This window comes from Pollicipes pollicipes, unplaced genomic scaffold, assembly GCF_011947565.3.
Source record: "Pollicipes pollicipes isolate AB1234 unplaced genomic scaffold, Ppol_2.1 Scaffold_2555;HRSCAF=2994_pilon_pilon_pilon, whole genome shotgun sequence".
Classification (NCBI taxonomy): domain Eukaryota; kingdom Metazoa; phylum Arthropoda; class Thecostraca; order Pollicipedomorpha; family Pollicipedidae; genus Pollicipes; species Pollicipes pollicipes.
In genome coordinates, this window is record NW_023596136.1 from 42,029,993 (window position 1) to 42,053,734 (window position 23,742).

Consider the following 23,742-nt stretch of genomic DNA (forward strand, 5'->3'; position numbering starts at 1 on the left):
ACAGCCACCGGCCGCGGTAGGCGAAGCCGAAGGGAGGCTCGCTCACCGTGCCGAGAAGTGTGAATTTCACCGGTGAAGTGGTGCGATGGCGCTGGGCGGGGAGAGGCCTTAGGTCTTCTTGCAGTGGGAGGAAACCAGGGCGGAATGGCACGTGCTATGGGACGTTCAGTCTGAAACTGTATCCCATATCGTATGAGTGACAGCGACCTAGCCAATTCCGTCGGTGAGTAAAAAAAAAAAAACGGTCAGAGTGCACCTAACACATAATACATAGCTTAAAGTCCCTCCATTAATTCACGTAATTAATATATACGCATGTATCGACGCTACCGGGTTTCTTCTACCGTTTTCTCCGGCCTTCGCACTTGGTTCTCTCTCCACCGAAGACGGTAGGACGAGGTTTATCCAAGCATTAATGTATTTGTTTTGTACGAACGTCAGACGGCTTACCTTGCCCTTTCATCACCAGAATACAATTCGCAGTGGTGTACGCAGAATCCCGGGTGGCGGCCAATCGATAGCGATGACAGATTGGCTTCAAACCAAGCCCACTAAGACCCAGCCACGGAAGGGTCAATTTTGTTCAGATGTTATCACGTTAGGGGGACGGAACCATGCATCACCAGGCGAACCCAGTATTAATCCGGTAACGCACAACTTAAGTTACCAGCGGAAGTCTATTGGAATGAAAACCTCACTTCAATGCTTTTACCGTCGCACAAATGAATTTGCAGCCGTCATCCGTAAAGCATGTTGTGACTGTTACGCCGCATTTTATTCCGTACTGCACACACGAGCCGTGAGCCAACAACTGCCGAGTGTTCGACTGTACAACTGGCACGCGATGGTGTTCCATCGGCCCCAGTTCTTGCAGCGGTGACTAACGCGTCCGGCCAGCCCTGACGCACACCTCGATGACAAAGGCCACCGGACCGGCCGGCCGACCGCACCCCACAGGTCAACGGTCAATCAGCACCGGCCGGGGACGCCGCCGCTGGGGCCGCCGGCCGACACAAGGCTGGATTCAGCCTGCGATCTCGGCCGCCTCGGGTCGTCACGCCAATATGCCGCCAATGTCGGCTGCGTCCCGAGCGAGGAACCGAGCAATCCGGGACGCGCCGACATTAGACTGGATTCAGCACGCGATCTCGGCCGCCTCGGGTTGTCACACCAATATGCCGCCAACGTCGACTGCGTCCCGAGCGAGGAGCTGGGCAGTCTGGGGCGCGTAACACACACGGCTTTACTGTGGACACGTCATACAAGAGGCGATTACGCGCCACGCAGCGAACATCTCAAATCGGCCCGGATGGGGGCCACGAAGGCCTTCGCGGCGTCCCCACTCTGTAGAGGCGAATTGTCAGACCCTGTGAAGGGTCGCGTTTCAGCGGGTATCAGCAAATGGCGCGAGCCTGACCTGACGGCGGCCATACCGGGAGCGGGCTGAAGCGCCCCGGACGTCCTGGCGGCTGGCGGCCGTCCTCCCCCGGCTAATTGAAACAGCCATCCGTGTTTACATGGCGAACGAGTGTTGGCCACACCAGCTCAGCGCTAGCATGGCCAGTTTATTGCAACAGTTTACTGGAGATCGATTATTGCACTGTCTGTCAAACAGTTGTGACGTTGAAATGTTTTAGGGACTATTCAATACGCCAGTACTCGCTGAACTGTGCGACAATTTCTAGTATGCTGCGTTGGTACAAGAGACAAACAAGTAACGGGTGAGTGCTACGCTTTTGCACAAAGTCGGTGTGCAATGCCTTGATCGCAAGGGTAGATCCAGAATCCCATGAGGTTTCATGTTAATACGATCCTGCACTCGGATCCCACGATCGTATCCTGTGATTTGTAGCGGAGCTGCCGGCGCATGTCTGGTGCACATGGCTACGACGGTCGCTCTTATTCGCGCAACATGTCTTGCCCATGCAATGCCATTCTTCCCAAGCCAGTTGTGTAATGATCACGTCCGTGACGTCAGTCTCTCGGCAGAGGCGCCTATATAGTCATAGACGGTACACGGCACCGCCGTAATCATCACGTCCGTGACGTCAGTCTCTCGGCAGAGGCGCCTATATAGTCATAGACGGTACACGGCACCGCCGTAATCATCACGTCCGTGACGTCAGTCTCTCGGCAGAGGCGCCTATAGATGGCGTCATAGACGGTACACGGCACCGCCGAGACGTCAACCCAAAACAATCCCTGACAGTTTGAAAGCCACCATTGCACGGGACGCTAAGGGCATCGAGGCGCGCCGGTGAACAACATTTAACTTATTGACGAATGTGTATGCCAGGGGCCATACTCGACACACTGGGGCAGGCCAGGAGGCGGCTGGAATGCCCGAAGAACCCGGACGTCCGCTCTTCAGGGCTGCCACCGGCACAGTAGGTACATCCCAGCGCCCACCCTGCAAGACCATTTTGAAGAGCGGCCGCACTTGGAGAAGACACTTAGGAAGAAGGGGTGAGCGATCGGAAGCTCGCCAGGACACCCGAGGTCAAGGAGCCCCAGGCAAACCGCCGTAGAGCCCGAATTCACAACCTTTCCCGGGAGTCACTATCCAGCGTCCAAAACAAGGTCGCCATGGTAGTTCGCAAATTCCGTTCCACGTATAGCGACGCTCAGATGCCTGGCAACGCGGGATACTACGCACAAGCCGGGGGGGGGGGGGGGGGGCACAGTCTTTCTCATTGTCAAGTCGGGTTCAAGGGTAGCGCAGATTTCCGCGCAAGTCGCTGATGTGATCGGCTTTCGGATCGCGGCTGTCAGCCGGCCAGCGATCGTCCGCAGTAGGAACAAGGTCGAAGGCACACAGCCCTGAGGGGAGCATCTGGACGGAGTTACGCTACCCTTCCTGCACGCTCGCTGCACATCAGCTTCATACGTGTTCTGGCCGATCTCTCCGGCGACATCGCGTCCCTGAGACTGCAGAACTGCTGGACGAGACCCGCGCGCCGTGACACCACGTGACATGCCACCTCCCTGAGCCACTCAGCTCCGTCCCACAGAGAACACCTGTGTGGGTTCATCAAGCAAAGGGTGTCAGGGGCTGGCGTGCACGCTCGGACAACCAGCCCTGGAGCGGGATCCGCAATATCATTAGTGAAATCGACCCGCAGCTGAGGCGCCGAGCGGCAGTTGTACAACTCCCTGCAGCGGAAGACGGCCATAGATAACGCATCGTGCGGGGCTCTGCAAAATTTAAACATGCGGGGCGATGCGGCCATGATGCAACCCGGATGGATGGACGGGAAGAGGCCCTGGGCTGGGGGGGAATTTCTGGTTGGAGCTGCAGGGAAAAGGCGATACCGTTGGAGTGTAAAGATCGCCAACGCCTTCTCTCTTCAACCAACAAAGCCGTGAGGCGGAGCACACAGGAGCTTTCGTCTCCCAGCGTAACAGTGGGCGGTCGCCGGCAACAGCTGAGAGCCGACAAGGGCGTGGCGTCTTCACGGCAGCACGCAGCCAAGCCAAGACAACCGTGCCGAGTGGCCAGCGGCACTGCCGGCAGCAGTTAAAGCAGAGTTCAGCCACTTGGTGGCTCAGGAGCCGAATTTTGCTGTCATGCTATTGCACACGCGTCTTGGGGTCCACTGTCGGTTGCTCCTCCCCTCACCTGCTATTGCACACGCGTCTTGGGGTCCACTGCCGGTTGCTCCTCCCCTCGCTAGAATCGCAGAACACCATTCTGCCGCTGGTGATCTGCGATATAAACACCACTCTCGCTGGTGATCTGAGGTACGAACACAACTCCGCAGCTGGTGATCTGCTGTACAAACACCTTCTGCCGATCACAATGTGCGGTACAAACACCACTCTGCCGCTGGTGATCTGAGGTGCAAACACCACTCTGCCGCTGGTGATCTGAGGTGCAAACACCACTCTGCCGCTGGTGATCTGCGGTACAAACACCACTCTGCCGCTGGTGATCTGCGGTACAAGCACCACTCTGCCGTTGGTGATGTGCGTTACAAACACCACCCTGCCGCAGGTGATCCGCAGTACAAACACCACTCTGTCGCTGGTGATGTGCGTTACAAACACCACCCTGCCGCAGGTGATCCGCAGTACGAACACCACTCTGTCGCTGGTGATATGCGTTACAAACACCACCCTGCCGCAGGTGATCCGCAGTACAAACACCACTCTGTCGCTGGTGATGTGCGTTACAAACACCACCCTGCCGCAGGTGATCCGCAGTACAAACACCACCCTGCCGCAGGTGATCCGCAGTACAAACACCACTCTGCCGCTGGTGATGTGCGTTACAAACACCACCCTGCCGCAGGTGATCCGCAGTACAAACACCACCCTGCCGCTGGTGATCCGCAGTACAAACACCACTCTGCCGCTGGTGATCTGAGCCGCAAACACCACTCTGCCGCTGGTGATCTGAGCCGCAAACACCACTCTGCCGCTGGTGACCGGCGGCGCACGCTCGCGACGCACTGACGCCGCCGGCGGTGACGCATCACGTGAATGGTGACGGCCGACGCCTTACGAACGTGACTGGTGACGGCCGACGCCTTACGAACGTCCCCTCAAGCCCTACGACCATCGATGTCGCGACGAGGATTTTCCCACCGAGTAGCCTTGCCTTGGAGCCGAATGCCACCGACCACGACGGCCCGCCAAACTCGGGCTGGGCTTATTTCGAAGCTGGGCGCTGTCTTGCCTGGCATGGCTTCCAGCTTCGCCTGGAATTACCTGTGTTTTGCGGACTGATTTTCCCCATGGTTCCTTTTCTTTTGTTGTGGCATGTCACGGTTTGGATCACACATTAACTTCTGCCTTCAAAGTTTCGGCACATGTGTTTGTGCGCGCATGAACGGAAACAACCGTCTGTAAATAATGCGGCTGATGGCAGCACCAGCATGGTGTGCTACCAAAGGTACTACGATACAAACTGCAAACCGAGCCTTCTGCATGCGCGGAATGGTAACATCCGACACGCGCATGCTTCCATCCCTCTTTCCCTCCCGCTGTTGTCTGTTTTCCTGTTTGTCTCGTCTCTCTTGCATGGCTGTTCTCCCCAGCGTTGCCCTTCAAAGGCCGCTTCATCTGCCGCTCCGGCTGTTATGGTGCTCCGGATCGCTATACACATCCAAACGCCCGGACACCAGCAAACGCTGTAAGCACCGCGCTTGGCCGGAAGGTTTTCATCATCGGTGGCGTCTCAGGGCCACGCGCCGGCGGCCGGTCTCTTTCCGGTCCCGTGTCGGGCCGACGCCGGTCCCGTGCCCAGCGATCCGGCATCTCCACTGTTGCGCCTGTCGGCGGCGCCCTGGCGCAGGGGCGGCGCCTCTGGCCGTCAGTAGCAGCCCCGGCCCACAGTCGCCGACGCCGCCGTGCAGTGCCTGCCGCCATTCTTCCACCGCTCAGGTAACGTCCCAAACAGCCGTGCGCGACGCGTTCGGCAGAGGGGAGAAACGGGGCGGACGCGCTGCTGTCAGGTGGTGTAGCGCGGCGATGCAGCATTGATGTGACTATCTCCGTGTCATTACGGTGGTGAAGCAGCAGCCGGGACAGAACAATTATAAGCACGAAAATGGGTGAGGTTATGTCAATACTAGGCATATGCTTCTAAGTGTTCGCAAAAAATGTGCGTATTCTTAGACGGCTTTCGAATTGAAACCGACATATTCTCTTCTAGAACAACCTTTGGCGTAACGCACAAAGGAAGCCCAGAGCTGGGCGGTGCAGTTGGCACCGAAACTGGCAGATGACCGCAGAACTGGCCGTGCTGAGACGGCAGACATCTTGACATACGCATGCCACGCAAAGGGCTTCTATTTTGAGCTGAAACAAAAAGTCTTAGGCTGGGCCCCACGTTGAACATGAATGTTCAAGCACTTCACGAATATTTCTACGAATAAAAAATAATACAAATAATAATAAAAATGTACATCGACAGTGACAAATCCTAAGACCACCGTAGATAACAGCTAAACGTACAAAAGCGCACACCGTAGTCAAATCGGCACACTGATAGCTGATAGTTATATTACTGAAAACAATCAATTCAAAATGTTGTTAGGCGTGCCAATACGGACATTTCCTTTCGTTTCACGACATGTTACAGATCCCAGCTCAATAGACGGATGGGGTTTGTACATATGGTGGTCTGTTTCATTCGGTTGGGCAGCTGGGTTTTGCCAACAGATATAGCGTCCAAATAGCCTCGTCTTTCGATAGGCGATGTGCTTTCATGCCATAAACTCATTCCTACGCAAGCAATGTCCGGCGCCACGACCTTGAATAGCAATGCCAACTCAAGACTTCGAATACAATGTCATAAGCAGTCGATCCTACGGGTTACAATACGCTCTCTAGCTCGAAGGCGTTGAATAACAAAGCATAGCCAACTGATCAGAGCCTTTATAGTTAAACACACCTATAAGACAGCTCAGGCCACCCAGAAGTAACACGTCAGTCCAAAAGCCGTCCGCATTCTAGCCATCCTTGCGAACGAAAATGTCGTCTGGCGCAAAGCACGGGTCCGACGGTCAATGGCCTTGGACACCAGCATTCCCATCGGTGGGCTACTCCAAGCACTTCGTACTGTCCAAGAGAACCTGAACCAAACATTCTTCAAAAAGCCCCGAATAGCGTCATCAATACTCACGCGCCACCGCAGGGTCTTAAAGGAACAAACATACGCCTCACTGACGTCCGCAATCTCCTCAAAGTAAGCGATCGCACCGAGATCCCCTTTGTCTCCGCAAACCAGCCGGGACCAGAACAACAAACAGCAGCAGAAAAAAAATACTCATGGGTTGTGCCCTGATATTCGCGAGATTGAAAGCCTTGAACGAAGGAGCCTCGGGCGGTATTTTACCCAGCACCACGCAGCGGAGCCCGTCACGCTTGTGATGACGGCACTGGGTGCGGCGCGAGCCGGCTACGGTCAGCGCCAGCCGGGCACAGCTGGCGCAGGTGTACCGAGCGGCGGCCGGACGCCGGCGCGGCTCCCGCCACCGGCGGCCGGACGCCGGTGTGACTCCCGCCACCGGCGGCCGGACACTGGCGCGGCTCCCGTCACCAGCGGCCGGACGCTGGCGCGGCTCCCGCCACCGGCGGCCGGACGCCGGTGTGACTCCCGCCACCGGCGGCCGGACGCCGGCGCGGCTCCCGTCACCAGCGGCCGGACGCTGGCGCGGCTCCCGCCACCGGCGGCCGGACGCCGGTGTGACTCCCGCCACCGGCGGCCGGACACTGGCGCGGCTCCCGTCACCAGCGGCCGGACGATGGCGCGGCTCCCGCCACCGGCGGCCGGACGCCGGTGTGACTCCCGCCACCGGCGGCCGGACGCCGGCGCGGCTCCCGTCACCAGCGGCCGGACGCTGGCGCGGCTCCCGCCACCGGCGGTCGGACGCTGGTGTGGCTCCCGCCACCGGCGGCCGGACGCTGGCGCGGCTCCCGTCACCGGCGGCCGGACGCCGGCGCGGCTCCCGTCACCGGCGGCCGGACGCTGGTGTGGCTCCCGCCACCGGCGGCCGGACGCTGGCGTGGCTCGCGCCACCGGTGGCCGGACGCCGCGACAGCAGGCGACACGTCACCGGCCGTGACCGGCGAAGGGGCATGACGGCGAGCCGGCGGCCGAGCCAGGTCCCGTCAGGACACGCCCCGGCGGGCCGCTGGCGCACGACATCACCGGCGCAAGACGGCGGGCCGCTAGCGGCGCGCCGGGCTTCGAAGGAAAGCACCGAACGATAAGCATCGGACACTATTCCCGGCAAAACCGGATTTCGGATCAGCGAATCGTCACGGAAACCGGTTTCGGTTTTTGCGAGTCGGGGAGTGTTTGAGTGTGTGTGTGAGACTGTGGGGTAGTAGTCAATGGGTGAAAGAATGTGCATTGGTGTTAAAAGAGCGCTTATTTTCCAGGCCACCAAGCGACGTGAACATGAGTGACGCAGAGGGAGCAAACAAGTGTTCAAACTGCCCGGTGAGTCGGTCAGCACAGAGACGTGTGTTCAGTGACGCATTCAGCACCGCTATTCCCTTCGTCGGGGATGGTCTCCACTGCCATCGAGCGACAAGGGACGAGCTGGCACGTTACGTTGTGGCTGTCTTCCCGCTTCTCAAAAACAACCACCTGTTTGTCTGTCCTCTCCTTCACAGAGCCCTTCAAGGTCAAGGTTGTGACGCACCGCCAGCTTGCCCTTCGCCTGGCTGTGAAAGTGAAACTTCGTGCTATGCGATGAGCGAATAAGTAGAGGTTCGTCTTTCGCACGAACTGGACAGCGGCCAGGCTCCACGCATGAGGCTGTTTCCAACACGAGGAGAGGCTGCGTTTCCATCTTGACCTGCCTTAACCCCACCAGTCATTTGTAGCCTGTCGCATGTGTAGCCCACCCTGAAACCCACCCCCGCGCGCGCACCTCCGCGTCCCCCCCCCCCCCCTCCCCCGCCACCATCGAGCCGCCACGCTTCCAGGCGGGGCGGGGTCTGAGATTCTCTCGAGTCCAATCGATACCATCCCAGCCCGGCGGCGGCGGCGGCGGCGGCTCTGCCTGCGCCCGGCCCGGCCCGGCTCGGCCGGCCAAGGCCACGCGCGCTGTCTGCGGACGCCAAAGCCCGGCGGCGCGCCCGCACCGTTGGCCGCCGGCATCGGCCCGCCGGCCACGAGCGACGGCCATCCGAGGGCCGCCGGCGGCCGGCAACAGGCCGGCGGCGGCGCACGAGGGCGGGGAGAGAGCGGAACGCCCGCCGCCGCCGCTGGACAGAGCAGGGAGGAGAGGGTGCGACGCTCGCCCGAACCGGCGTGGTGGCGAGGACGAAGGCCAGCAGCGACCGGCGAGGCTACGCTGGCGCCGAGTCACTGTAACATCCGCGTCAAATGCCAAGTTGCCGGAAGCAGTTAACTGGCCAGTGGCTTAGGGAGTGGTAATGCGCATGCTCGGAAGGTGAAAGGCACACGCCCACCTGTAGACCAGCCCGTGTCACATCCATCTCTGCTCTGCGATGCGTGCGTCATCGCGTCATCATCATCCATCGCGAGCATCGTCTGCGATGCTCGCGACGCCCTCGCTCCCGTCGGACGGCGACCGGCCAACTGTGCACGCCCATACCATAACGTCCTGCAGTTCCACCGCCAAAGCCGAGCTCATGCACATCATGTCCGGGCCGCCGGCCCCTCAGAACGTTCGCCGGGTTGTTTTGGACCGCGGGCGCAGCGTGCTGCGGATGTCGGCACGTCCGGGGAGCCCTGACCGCACCGGACGTCCGACGCCAGTAGACGCCACCGCCACCGCAGGGCAGACGGCAGACCAAGACCAAATAGCAGCCCAGACGGCAGACCAAATAGCAGACCAGACGGTAGACCAGACGGCAGACCAAATAGCAGACCAGACGGTAGACCAGACGGCAGACCAGACGGCAGACCAGACGGCAACCAAATGGCAGACAAGACGGCAGGCCGGACGGCAGACCAGATGGCAGACCGGACGGCAGACCAGACGGCAGACCAAACGGCAGACCCGACGGCAGATCAGAAGGCAGACCAGACGGCAGAACATATGGCAGACAAGACGGCAGACCGGGCGGCAGGCCGGACGGCAGATCAGACGGCAGACCAGACGCGCTGCCCACAGTCGGTCACGTGCGCAGGCCTTCAGGCTCCGTCGGTGGAGGCGACGCGCCGAGCCGCACAGCCGTCCGCTGCCGTAGTAATACAGGACGTCTCTCGCGTCCGGCCAGGACGCCGCGAGCGCGGCAGGCTAAAGCTACCCGCCCGTCGAAATCCATCCCCCCGGTTATTTCAGTTACGCTCTTGACTTCGTTTCACTTCGTCCGCTGCCAGCGCGCTCAGGCGGTTGCAACCTCCCTTCCAGTGGCGCTCTACCGGCCGCCGCGGCCGCTAGTTGGCAGCGTGTCAGCCGCCTGGCCAGGCCAAGCCGTAGCGCTTGTTTGTTTTGGGTAGCCGGTCATCCCAACGGCGCCCGGCCAGCCCAACGTTTTCAGCAGGGAGCTGCTCCAAGAGTGCAAAGCTAAGGGAAGCCCCTCCCTGCACCCTACCCCTCCCTCCCCGCACGGCACGAGTCAGCCTGTCAGGTTGGGGCAGGACCACTGGATATTCGATGGGAGTGGCAGCTGATTTCAATGCAGCTTTGCGGAATGCCTAGAGGTGTTAGTTGTTACCAAAGCATTCTTAGGACCAATAATTGTCACCGTCAGTGATGTTGATAACACCACCGACGGATGTTGACGGTACTTGAAGCTGGCCAGCTGAGAAAACTGTCGCCTCGGGTTACCGATGGTGCTGGCGACAGAGCTGTGAACATCGTTGTCACCCTGGCGAGGACTATTGCCTCAATTATTCCATCCTTTTATAAAAGAACCCTGTTATCGCGCGGAGTGGAGCATGAGACATCACAAATGACATGCTAAGAATCGCGTATATTTTTCAGCGGACAAGGGGACACGAAGTCGGGCTTATTTCTGGCTTCAAAGCCAAATGCGAACTCCGGACAGTGACGTGAGCCCGAAGTTAAAGCCGGAGCCGGTCGTTCCGCAGATAGGAACTGTGAAGCCCAAGCCCAAGCCGAAGCCAGCGGCTTTGCATTTTTAAAGCGAGAAGCTGAGTTCGAAGCCGAGAGCTTCTGACCTTGTACACTCAAAGCCAAAGCCAGTCAGTGGCTTCAAACTTGGGAAACGCGAAGAAAAAGTCCATCCCACCATCATTGCAAAATCACGAGGCCGAACTAAAAGCTGAATCTAGTAAACAAGGTTGTTTTGTGAAACGAAAATCCTTTTCACTTGCTAGAACTGTATGGGATCACAAAAACGTTGTCGGACTTTTCAGGGGCCACAAAGACAGATTGTTGCTATCACAAACGCACACTGTTTTCGGACTATCGCCCTCGTCTTATGTGTCAGTGTGTACGCAAAGTCCTCGTCTTGTGTGAGTGTGCATGCAAAGTCCTCGTCTTGTGTGAGTGTGTACGCAAAGTCCTCGTCTTATGCGTCAGTGTGTACGCAAGGTCCTCGTCTTGTGTGAGTATGTACGCAAAGTCCTCGTCTTGTGTGAGTGTCTATGCAAAGCTCCCGACATTCGGACAAACATTCGGACTTCGTGAAAGTATAACCGCACCTGCAGTGAAAAAATCGCTGTAAGTAAATCGAAGCGAGCTGTTCAAGATCTCACAAACCAAAGCCAGGAGCATATTTCAAAAACTGTTTTGATGACGAAGCCGACGCCGAAGCCAGAAGCCACAAATAGCAGAACCGAAGCCGAATGCAATGGTTGCAAATGCCACACAGCCAACGTCGAAGTCAGCCGTGGCATTGTTGAGAGTCGAAGCCAACCCCGAAGCAATTGCATTGAATGAAAATGCCACTTCGGGAAGCCCAAGCCGAAGCCGAGGTCGAAGCGGAAGCCGGCTTCTTCCCATGTCTGTCTTAAATGAACAAGCCAACAAACAACGTGGTATGTTAAGCCCTGCTTTCATCGAACTCGGAAGCTAGCATAATTGTATTTATCACGTTTAATGGCATGTTTAAAAGAACGATTCAAAATGGATGCATGAATCCATCCATCAATCATGCATGAATGAACGAAAACTATTGCTAGGCCCTGGCAATGGTGACCTCAGCACATAAACCGTGAGCCGGCGGGCGCGGCGGGGCTGCCGGGCTGACGGCCGCCAGACCGACCAGCGGCGAGCTTCAGACAGCTCCCGCCGCCGCCGCCGCCGCCTGCAGATGCCTTGACCGGCACGGAATGTGGCTCTGGCGGGCGGGCGACGCCCGGGAGGCGAGCGCGGCTGGCGGGGTCGGGCGAGCGCTGCAGATGTCACCGCGGCGGCGCGGCCGACCGACCGACGTCCGACGGGGACAGGTGACCGGCGCCGAGCGGGCGCCGCTGACAGCGCGCGGCGGGTCAGCCCTGCGCGCGACAGACGCCAGTGCTTCCATGCCTCCGCCTGCCGCGAATCAACAGTGTCCCAAGTTGTCCGGGAGGTATAAGCGATAGACAGAACTGTGCCGGGGCGCATTCATCATTCGCCTTTAGGCCGTTCGTGAAGCCAAACGGTCCTTTCTGCCAAGCTGAGAGGCAGGCGACGCCTCACAGCCTCGCCTGCTGTGTCGCTAAGCCCCAATTACAACAAACCAACCACATGCATGGCCGACAACGCGGTACGGATCGCCTGCGTGCGAAGACGTGCCCAAGATGGCCATCCACAAACCCTGTTGATCTGGTCCGCACTGCTCAGCATCGTGCGATCGCTGTCAGACCCCTGTCCGCCCGGCTCCAGCATTCTCCTGGGCATGTGGTGACCACAGCCATTCACCTCGAACGCGGACAACCTTGAAACGGTTTGGAATGCGCCTGCACGATCGTCACGTGACGCGCACCCCTGGATGTCGCACGAACCAGCCTTTCAGCGGGGGCGTCGCTGGGTTTACCGGCAGCCCCCAGCGGATCCTGAATCACGGGCCTGAACTGCCACCACCGTCCACCGTTCGTCATTTCGCACCGCGAACTCACAAACGAGCCCGAGCGACCCCCGCCTGTTATTCACGATTTCGCAGTCCGAGCGACGCGCTACGCGGCCTGACTCAGCCGCCGCCGTTTCAGACGGGCTACTACGGCAAGGAGTTCACCACGTGCGGCATCATCCTGGCCGTCTGCTTCTTCCCGCTGGGCATCATCTGCTGCTGGATGATGCGCGAGGACAAGTGCACGGCGTGTGGCCACACGCGGTAGGCCGACGGCGGATGAGACCGGAGGGGCGGCCCAGCCGGGCGCTGGCCACAGCGCGGTGGCGGCGGCGGGCGGCGCGCCCGGCCCGTCGGCGCTGCTACGCACGCGCGCTTTGCGGCCAGATGAGGGTGGTAGGGCGGGGAGGTAGACCGCCGGAGCGCGGGCGTCGCTCGGCCGCCGCCCGCGCGACCCGTCAGCCGCCCGCCGGTCGTGTCTAGCCTGCGCTTTGTCCCGTTCGTCAGTGTGCATTCCGAACAGTCAAGTCGCAACAGGGTGCATAGTGGCTATACCGGCATCGGCGGAGCGTTACCACTACGTCACCGCAACAGGTGGCGCACTGGCTAGACGTGGCTATACGAGAGTTGCTTGTGGCAGTGAGCGCTTGTTCCGAGAGGCGCTTCAAAAATGTGGCACGCGCGCTGGATCTGCAGCGCGGAAACGCAACAGAGCGCTGAATCAGTACCTCGAAGAGACACCGCTGCCAGAGTCGTCCCGCGCACTCCGCACCGTATGGTTTTCTACGCCGCGAGGATCCGTTTTTGTACACCGCGTGCATCCGCGCCGGTCCGGCCGAAGCGAAAAGTCAGGCTCATCGCCATCGAACGTGTTTTGTATCCGCTACTGCTTGACCGAGCACGTAATCGCATAGCCGTTATTAAACGACCGTGTACGTGTTCTATGTTCTCTGACGTTAGACCAGAGTACGCGCTGACTGGATGGCGCGCGAGGGTGTGGCCTATGCGGGCGCGCACGAATGCGCTAACGACGCGGCGGACGTGCTTTGTGCCCATTCAGGCAGACGCCGGCGGCAGGCGCGGCAATGTCCGATGGCGCCGGTGTAGCGCTGGCGCCGCTAAAGGGCACAGGTCGCATGGGGTGGGGGGGGGGGGGGGGAGCTCCACCGCCAGCCCCAGCGGTACGGCCAATCAGGTCGCGGCCCATCCAAGAAGTCGGACATATGGACAATCGGCATGGATCCCCTAACCGGGCCCCAGTGATAAGCTTAGTATTGGCTGACGGCGATACACGGCGGGAGACGGATCCACGACACCAGTAAGCCCTACCTCATAAAGACCAGGTTTGCTCCATCAGCCATGGCAGAGCGTCATACAAACGCGCTTCGAATTTGCTGCCAACCGAAACTCGTATGCAAACTCCCCGACCATGTTATCGGAGCATCAAGAAAATTAACACTTATGCGGATTCCCCCATTCACGCAAGTCCGAACAGCAGCACCATCACGCTGCCCCCTCCCTCCGCCCGGCTGACGAAGTGAGGATCCGCGCCATCCGTCTCGCGTGCTGTCCCCACACGACAGCCCCAGCGCGCGCCACCCCAAACCCACGGAGACAGCGAGTGCCACGCCCCTCCCTCCCCCCCCCCCCCGCCCCCACTTCCGCCGCCATCAGCTCTCGCCCAGCGACCACTGACCTGGTCGGTACCGGTGCTGCCATCTGTCGGATGCGGCTCGAACGAGGCGGCCAGGCTGCCCATCAGCTCGCGGAAGGTCGGATTACCGGTCAGCTGGGCGCGCGCGCGACCAGAGCCCTTCTCGCCGGTGAGGAGGCCTGCCGGACCAGCACAGCACAAGTCAGGTCAGGTCCAGGTCAGGTCAAGTCATGCCATATCACATGGTCAGACCACAGGCCTCGTGGACGCTCACACAACATATTACCTTTTCACGCTCGCAGGCTATAGATTGTGTCAGGCAGTGAACAATTCAGGTCACAGGTTCGCAAAAGTTCAGGAGAAAAGGCAGCTCAGCTGGGCAGGTCAGGGTTACCAAGTAAACCCAAAAACCACAGATCGGATCGGCTCAGGTCAAGACGGGTCAAGTCAGGCCAGGAGATTGGGTCACACTTTTGCTGGGTCGGGTCAGTCCACTGTCCCGATTAGGTCGGGTAGGTCCGCAGACTACAGATCAGATTAAACTAGGTCAAAGATCATCGGCGCGTGTGACAAGCTACCACACCGCCCACGGCGTGAAGGAAGACAGAGCGCTGGTCGGCGCGCCGTCCGCTGCCAACCCAACATCGTCACCAACGGCTGCGTAAGGCATATAAACGCTCTCAGTCGAAAGTCCACCTGACTGACACTACGTCATTCCGAGCAGTCTCTGTTTAAAAGACACAAAGACATGCTATAAAGGGCACATTTCGCATGCCTTTACATTCGTTTTTCCCTGTGCAAGCTGGCGCAGGGCTTGGGACCGTAACGAGGCGCTGGATGCAGCAGTTACGGGCGTCGACCCTGTCAAATAAGCACAGCGATGACTGCATCACACCAGTCAGCCAGCTGCAAAAGTCGGTGTGCGCCGCCACCGGGTGGTCGTCGGCCGTCGCTGACTCACCCTGCAGGAAGCTGTAGAAGCTGCGCAGGCCGTGCAGCTGCAGCAGCTCCAGCGCGTGGTACAACGACATGCAGATGGCGAAGTCGCCCTCCACGACGCCGGCCTGGCGCGCCGCCATCCCGGCCGGCCGCGACTGCCTGCCGGGAGCGGCTCGGGGTCATCCGACGGCCTCCCGTCGGGGCCCGGCAGGGCAGGGCAGGGCAGGGCAGGGCACGGAAGGGCAGGGCAGGGCAGGGCAGGGCAGGGCAGGGCAGAGCAGGGCAGGGCACGGAAGGGCACGGAAGGGCAGGGCAGGGCAGGGCAGGGCATTGGTCAGCAAATTGACAGACAGTTACAAGGTATGCCTCACGAGTGCAGGCAGTTTGTCAGCTGGTGAAGAAATAGAAATTTAATATGGGTACAGCCGGGGGTGTCACTTTCTAAAATCGGTTGGTGAGTTGAGCCGATAAGGTTGACCACGATGAGCCAGGTCACATGTCCGAAAGCCTGATTTCTCCCCGGAATTCGGCCCCTTTAATTCGCCTCCCCGGTTAAAATAATGTTTGTTCTAGAAACCATATTTCAAAATTGTGTTGCTGCGGCGGAACGAGTTCCCATTTTCAGGCGGTGTGAAGCTGCATTCTTGTGAAAAACTTGAAACGGGGTTTAATTCACCGAAAAGCATCTTAAACATTCGAGCACTTGTGATCAAAGACAATAGGCATCAATCCTCGTTTATCGAAGGTGGTCCGAGTCACCAAACAACGGCTTCATGGAGGATGGCGCGGCCTGACAAGTACGGAAGAAACCCTACGCAAATTGTTAGGTACACTGCCGCCATATACCTATATACATAAGAAAAACTGACCTCAGGCGACCTTCTCTGCAGACATATCGATAATTAGAGGGACAGAGTAGGCAAAGACTAATCACTAAATGAGTTTCCAAAGTGACCGTCTTAAAAATGGCGTGGTCAGCGCTTTGACGCGCGTTTAAAGTTGATATGAAGAAGACGGGTCTTGAACCTCGACGTTTCGTGCTGATAACCTGGGAGCTCTCACGTCGATAGTAATCGCCGGTCCGGATACCAGGAGGCAGTGGTTAAATATTTTTGAAAACTTGTTTTGGGGGAAAACCGACCTTTCGATGATAACGTGATGATGATTTGGGCGTAAGAGTACGTCGACTACAATGGTCATATGGTTTGAAAGCTGTCCTTACGGTCACATTTACCGCAAAAGTTGATCAATAGCATCTCAAGGTCTTTCATTCTGCAACACACCGCACAACGCGTGTTGATTCTATTGCTAAACGCCCTTGCTGTGGTACGACTGGGTGAGTGACACACTGCACAGCTGTACGCTACATTGGCCCGTCGACGATGTGACGGGCGTGGAATCACTGATCACTACCGCTGTCGCTGATGGTGTTTTGCCATTCAGTTAGCGGTCAAGTACTACCGCAGTCGCGACTATGTGATGAAGACACTTCTCACAGTCGAGGGATACATGGGTTAGCTTGTGTCTGGGCCACTCTGTGCTTTAAAAACGCTGCCGCATACTGCAGTCCGTTGTTGTTTATCCCGACACAGCTTTTATCCTGTGAAATGCCTGCCAAGCACTCGCAGACTGGCCTAACATAACACGACGTTCTCTGGACAAAAACACTGCGAACTTGCAGGATAGTACTTGGTACAAAATGGCAATCATGCTAATACTAAGGCGTCTAGGTACCTAGTGTACCAATAATTAGCATATTCCTTTATGTATATTTGGCCCAGTATTCCCTCTGCTCGTACGCATTCAGGTGGCTTACAATACGTTGGATGGATTACTAGATTACGTCAGCATTGGGGGAGGGGCCCCCGACCCCCAAACCCCAGAAAGTACACCCGAAAGTACACAAGGTGATGCCCCTGAGTGCAGCAAGACAGCTATCGCGCTGGGGGCCGGCGTGCTGAGCCGAGCGGTCAATCCCGAGGGGACCTCATGCTGCCGTCACGCGAGTGTCTTAAGACGAACCCGTCAGGACCGCCTCATGCTGCCGTCACGCGAGTGTCTTAAGACGAACCCGTCAGGACCGCCTCATGCTGCCGTCACGCGAGTGTCTTAAGACGAACCCGTCAGGACCGCCTCATGCTGCCGTCACGAGTGTCTTAAGACGAACCCGTCAGGACCGCGCCAGCTGCGACCTCCCACATCAATCGCTGACAGAGGACCGAAACACAGAAGCCAGCGCTCCGGGAGCTTCCAATGTATGGATCCTAGTTCAAACATGTTGCGCATAAATCAGGGGGTTTTCACCAATGTCTGGCGCATTACCTCAGATGACGCGTTAACTCTCTTCAGTACCCAGGGCATCTGACCAAACCGAGTGCAGAAGAGGACAGGGCACTAAAAATGGGGTAAAGCAATATATAAAGCTCCCAAACATGCTGGCCGATACGTACCCATTACCGCGGGTCGAGGCTGCCCGCAACCAAACGAACGTGCGACTGGTGAAGTTGAGCACACATCTCTCTAACAAAGCCCGAGTCGAAAACGGCCAAGATAGCTAAAATTAAAGAACATGGTAGTTTAAAAACTAACTGCTTTACCGACATCGTCCTAAGCATTACATCCCACGTTTGCACTTAACAAGTCACTTACAGACGTGATCGTCCCTCGCTCGTCACCTGCATACCTAAGGAAACCATAGCTACTTGGCAAAGATGTTACTTATCTTCACCACGCTTCAGAAGACAAAGGGGCAGCAAATTTTATGAGACAGAAGAGATGGCGAGCTGGCGCCCGGCATCGCAGATCGAAGGCAATCGCCCGAAATAGCTTACTTGAAGGCATCGCGAGCTCTCAGAAGCTGATACTTGGTCAACGTCGTATCATCCCTGGTGTAGATCAACTTCAGCTGAATCAGTCTGCACAAGAATGTCCGAACTACCTGCAACAAAAGCCATCAAAGCAGCCGATTAGCTACGATTACACCGAGATACTTTTTGATGCTCACCATCCCCCAAATGCGACACGATCGTCAAGCCCATAAACAAATGCGTATAATTCTTCATTTGACACACGATTGTATAACAACCCCATACAATACATGCACAAGCGCTCAGAAAGCCCGTCGGAGCCTGCAGAGTCGGGCAGATCAGCCACAGCTGCGCTGCCTGCTTCCGCCATAGCCGATGTCCTCGGATGATGATGATGATGATGATGATCGGAGTTTTGGGGCGCGCCGGCGTCGGCGTTCACGTTGTGCCCAGGCGTACTCGGAGCAGTCAGATACAAGCTCGGGCGGCCACTCCCAGAACGGGGATCAAATTAATTCACATAAAAGGACTTAAATGGCATAAATGCGGGCTGGAATGAAATCACTTTTTTTTAAAGGCGTTGCTGCATTGATATCTAGCGGCGGAATTCAGCCAGAAGCGTTTCTAAAGGGGTGCATCACCTTCGGGACGTACTTTAAAAGCATACTCTGGTGAAATCCTAGGACAATTTACGTCTGATAATAGCACTAGCTAATGCCACTGCGGCACCATTGAGATATAATAATGACGCAAACTTTTTTATTTTCCATTCCAAATTATGTTATTCACGCTTCGTAACAACACTACCTTTCTTCCCTTCTTGGCGGTCCCAACGCGTATTCCGAGTCTACGATAGCTGCAGCTGTCGTGACCGTCGTTGTCATGACGACGGCAGAATCTGATGAGTGCTGTTGTGAGCTGTCACGGGTTAGAGGTACTACTTTTGAGCTTTTTTAACCCACACGCTGCGGACCTGTGGGCTAAAAGTGGCGCCTCTACTGGCATGCATGACGTTAATATGAAGGAACGTTTGTGACTGGCACAGTGGGTGACGAGACCCTGTTACCGAGGAGCGCAATGGTTTAAGTTTGGACCAGTGTGTCACTTCAGACCATGTGATGCTCCGTTTCCCGAAACCAAAGGGCGAGTCGAAAAGAGACGATGCGGTAAACGTCACAGGGTAGAAATCTGAGCCAAAGTGTAGCGTTTCGTTGAATACGCGGGATAATAGTCCCATGTTTGAATAAACTTTTCCCAAAAAGTGTTCCAACCTTCGTAGTATTCATTACACAAGCATTTTGACAGATCTGGTGTGTTGCAAATATTACGGGACGTATACCTTGGAAAGAGCGGGCAAATTAAACGCATTGTTTTCATAGTGGTGATTGCAGTGAGTCCCGTGACATTTACCCGCAGCAGCGGCACTTCAAGCAGAAATTCTGAGCTTTCCAGAGTGATTTTGAGACAACTGGAATCACCCAACAAATCGGACGCGTCTGATCTAAAACTAAGTGAAAGTGCAAAATGGGTAGTATTCTCCCTTTAACAGGTCGTCAAAAGTGAGCAGCCACGGCTTGTTCAGCGTCAAAGCAAAGACCTGCGCTGCAATAACCAGAAAGAGGTGCACGCCGTCGCATATGCTATCTAGCACGTAGAATCTACAGTAGCGTAGACAACATAGTCCCAAATTACATTTGAAATCAGAACCACGCTTATCAAGGCTCCCTCAAAACAATACACCGTTCTCCACAATTTTTAGAAGTTCACGGCTAGCACTCCTCGTTCGTTGGTAATGGCCTTCAGCACTTGACTGAGTCTTGAGTGAGTCTACATTTTCTGCTTCGCTGTCAGACCGCAGGGACGTCACTACAGACCCATAATTTTCGTGTCACTAAAGCGCCAGAGTGAGCCCCCTGCCCGGGGTAATCCACTAGCAGGACATCTGGCCGCGTACGGCCGATCACGTGCCGCCGACCCATGTCCTCACCAATCGGTTCTCGCAGCTCCCCCACTCCCCCCCCCCCCCCCCCCTCATCCCACTCCTACTTCTCCGTCTGGTGCCCATAAATTAAACCACAGCACGGAGTATCGCAGAACTCAGTGACAGTCCGCGTACCTCTGTTTATCACTCCCAACGGTGGACACGGCCCCTGTGCCATTTTACCAACACATCACACTGAACTATATCGGTGTACAATTAAGTCACTTCGGAAGCAATATTTCCTTTCTCGTTGAAGCGTGCTAGGAGCCTCTTTTGCTCCTCAGCGTTGCGTGAATGAGGCAAATATCTTTGATTTCGCACCCACAACCCAAACAGGCGGACATCAGCCTGATCAGTCTTGTTGTCTACCGCACTGGAGATACATCTAAGTTTCGCGTAACACCGACACTTCCAGCTAAATTTTGCAGAACCTTAAGCTGCCATCAATGCGTCAAGAAATGTCACCCTTTCATAATCCCAAAAAGGAGCTATCCAACGCGCAGCTGTGGCCGGCTCGACGTGTGATATGTGACGTCATGTCAGCCGTCTGGGCGCCACCCAGACCCGTTCTGAGCCGGCTGGCGGCGCGTGGCGCGCGGCGGCCAGCTGGCCGCGCCATGGCCGTGCCCACCTCCATGTATTTGTCTCGGACGCGACGCAGGTCGTCCCCCAGCGGCACCACCACCTTCTCCAGCTGGCGCTGGTGCGTGTACGGCTTGACGTCGTCCGACTCCTCCGAACGGGCCTCCACCTTGGAGATCAGCAGGTTCGAGAGCACCTGCAGCCGTGTGGAGAGTCAGCCGGCGGCCTTCTCGGTAGAGCTGGCTTATCTGCGTTCGAAACCAAATCCCTTTCTGGCAGAGATGTCACCCGCTTGTTCCCATAAGCTTATATCATGTTACATGAAGCCAGCGCAAATTAAGTGATGGCTCCAGCCTTAAATGTCATTCTAGTCTGTAATTCGCGCTGAACATTCCTAATTGACATCCAACCTTTAAAAACTAAATTCAGATTTAATTGCATCCCATAGTTCAAATTTGTAATGCATCAGTCAGATACATATGTCATCGGTAGGTGCAGAATATGGGCCCGGGCGATCCTGTCTAGGCCCCACTAGCTCCTCTGGTGGCGATTACCTGCTTCACAGCTTTCAGGTCGCTCCCCGGGGTGGCGCTGAGTGCAAGCACACGGAACTGGGTGGAATGTCGGCACAGCTCCTTTATGACTTGGCAGTAGGCATGATTTCCCAGAGCCTGGAACGAGGCAATACAGTTCACTTAACGTCATCTTGTCTTTGTTCGATAACGGGACACTTGAATGTAACCAACAAATGTGGACAAGCACGCACAAGTTTTGAAACCACTCCAGGTGGCAGGCCACCCACGCAATACAAAATATTCACTTTGGAACTCATGTACATCCGTCCCTTATATCCTGTCTTGTCTCACCCCGCATCCTCGCGACACCCCGCTTGACTGGGGTAGGCTGCATACGTCAGCCCCAATTGAGCCGAGAGCCCCGCAGGAAAGGGGAACCGACCGGGTACTCAGCGCGCATGCGCGGGTTAAAGCTCGGCGTTTGCCCCCCACCCCCCACCCCAGGCGCATGCAAGTCCGCCTCACTGTTAAACAATTTCCTTCATCCTTTAGCCGTGAAATGATCATTTCTGGTCGAGAGGGCTCAAATCCAAACAACCAAACGAACTCATGTAAGAGCAGGCTTGTCAAGTGTAAAGAACACAACAGCACATCAGGTTTGGCGAACATATTTTTGGGGTTTTCGGTCAATTTTGAAATCACCTTGATGTTGGAATACGAACTTAATCATTACAGGCCAACGACACCAATTGCCATTGTCCAGTCACATACATATTTACATCTTACCACGTTTATGAGTTGATTTCTAAAGCACAATGGGTCATATCTGAGTTTTTCGTTGGAATTGCCTGAGCTCTTGTTTTCTTGCTATGAGAATAAATTCTCTTGCTTGCCTTGTTGGGATAATTGTTTGGCAAGAGCCAAGAAGATAAAGTTTTATAGCGCAAAAGCTGATTGATGGCAGTACTGAGCAGAGGTGCCGTCTTCTAGAAGTTCGTATCTAAGTCCAATCCAATGTCTACAAATGGACCAGCTGTCCGTCCCAAGTGTCCAAAAAATCAGGTTTCCAAGAGCTTCCAATTTTGTTCTTATATCAAATAACTATTACCTGCAACAAGTAACGCAGTCACTACTCACGTCACTGCATTCCCTCACTCGAATAGAATGAAAAACAAAACAAAATGACTGCTAGCGTGTACCACGGGCCTTCGTGAAGACAATTTTAGAAGTTTCATGGCCTAAAGAATGCGTGACAGTGCGCACGATGAGTTGTTATCTCATGTTTCAAAAACAAGAATATGCCGGTGTGCCCTACCAATGAGTTATTTATGTTCCAGAAACTTTTTCCAGAACATGCAGCATTAAATAAGATAAGGTGGATACCAACTTGCGACAAAACAGAATGACATCGGTTGTCTCAAACATTACAAAGGCTCGCACCCCTGTCCGCCCAATTTCAAAATCCACTTTAAGGTTTTTGGGATTCCAAAAACACGGAATCCAATCGGCACCTCTAGCCTACTCCGGTGCCGCGGCCGCCGACACGGACCTTGTGCGCCTCGTCGACAACGACGCAGCGCAGCAGGCTGGCCGGGCAGGCGCCCGTGGTCAGGTCGTTGTTGAGCACCTGCGGCGTGAGGAAGAAGACGCGCCGGTCGCACCACACGCGCCGACGGTCGGCCGGCGCCATAGAGCCTGGCGGAAGGCAAAGGTCAGGGTCACATGCCGACGGTCGGCCGGCGTCATAGAACCTGGCGGGAGAGGACGGTCAGGGTCACATACCGACGGCCGGCCAGTCAGTGCCATAGAGCCTGGCGGGAGGAGACGGTCGGGCTCAGACACCGATGGTCGGCCGGCGCCATAGAGCCTGGCGGGAGGGGACGGTCGGGGTCACACACCGATGGTCGGCCGGTGCCAAAGAGCCTGGCGGGAGGGGACGGTCGGGGTCACACACCGATGGTCGGTCGGTGCCAGAGAGCCTGGCGGGAGGGGACGGCCGGGGTCACACACCGATGGTCGGCCGGCGCCATAGAGCCTGGCGGGAGGAGACGGTCGGGGTCACACACCGATGGTCGGCCGGCGCCATAGAGCCTGGCGGGATGGGATAGTCGGGGTAACACACCGACGGCCGGCCGGCCGGTGCCAAAGAGCCTGGCGGGAAGGGACGGTCAGGGTCACACACCGATGGTCGGCCGGTGCCAGAGAGCCTGGCGGGAGGGGACGGTCGGGGTCACACACCGATGGTCGGTCGGTGCCAGAGAGCCTGGCGGGAGGGGACGGTCGGGGTCACACATCGACGGGAGCCGGGTCAGGACCGGACGACACGATTTACGATCGGGACGGTCCGCCCAGATTTCAGACAACCAGAGGCGCCACCCACACGGCGTGACATCAAGCACCCACTAGGAATTCGAGAGGAGAGACTTAGCTGCTTCGAAAATTAGTAATGTTACTACAATACAGCCTCTTATGTGGTTATTCAACATCAGGGCGTATCGAACATCAAAATCGGCCTGCCATCTTGGTTTGGCGGAGCACCTGCTAGCCATAGCCCGCGGCAGTGCGCCACGACCCGCCGCCGCCTCACCTGTAACCTCAGCCGTGTCGTCCCGAGGGATGCCCATGATGCGGTAGCAGGCCTCGATCTGCTGGGCCACCAGCGGCTTGGTGGGCGCCATGAACACCACCTTGCCCAGCGGGTACCAGCGGTAGAAGTTGTACATCAGCACGGCCGCGATGAACGTCTTGCCCAGCCCTGGAGCAGCGCGGACCGTCCGCCGTCCGACCGTTCCAGCAGGACGGATCGGGTGAAGGAGC

The 23,742-nt window shown here is 56.8% G+C and overlaps 1 protein-coding gene and 1 long non-coding RNA gene across 2 annotated transcripts in view; one reads left to right on the plus strand and one right to left on the minus strand.

Annotated features, from left to right (window-relative positions):
- The window catches only part of Fancm (FA complementation group M), a 30,253-nt gene that overhangs the window by 4,029 nt on the left and 2,482 nt on the right, over positions 1-23,742 (minus strand). Inside the window, exons 4-10 of the mRNA XM_037224805.1 lie at positions 23,513-23,680; positions 22,475-22,620; positions 20,965-21,081; positions 20,460-20,606; positions 17,872-17,978; positions 15,063-15,199; positions 14,144-14,280 (exon numbers count right to left, since the gene is read on the minus strand). Of these exons, the coding sequence (XP_037080700.1) occupies positions 14,144-14,280; positions 15,063-15,199; positions 17,872-17,978; positions 20,460-20,606; positions 20,965-21,081; positions 22,475-22,620; positions 23,513-23,680 (959 nt within the window). The remainder of the gene's footprint in view (positions 1-14,143; positions 14,281-15,062; positions 15,200-17,871; positions 17,979-20,459; positions 20,607-20,964; positions 21,082-22,474; positions 22,621-23,512; positions 23,681-23,742) is intronic.
- On the plus strand, positions 5,260-13,389 carry LOC119104839 (uncharacterized). The gene is made up of 3 exons (XR_005094992.1): positions 5,260-5,385; positions 7,891-7,951; positions 12,587-13,389. It is a non-coding gene; the product is annotated as an uncharacterized LOC119104839 (long non-coding RNA).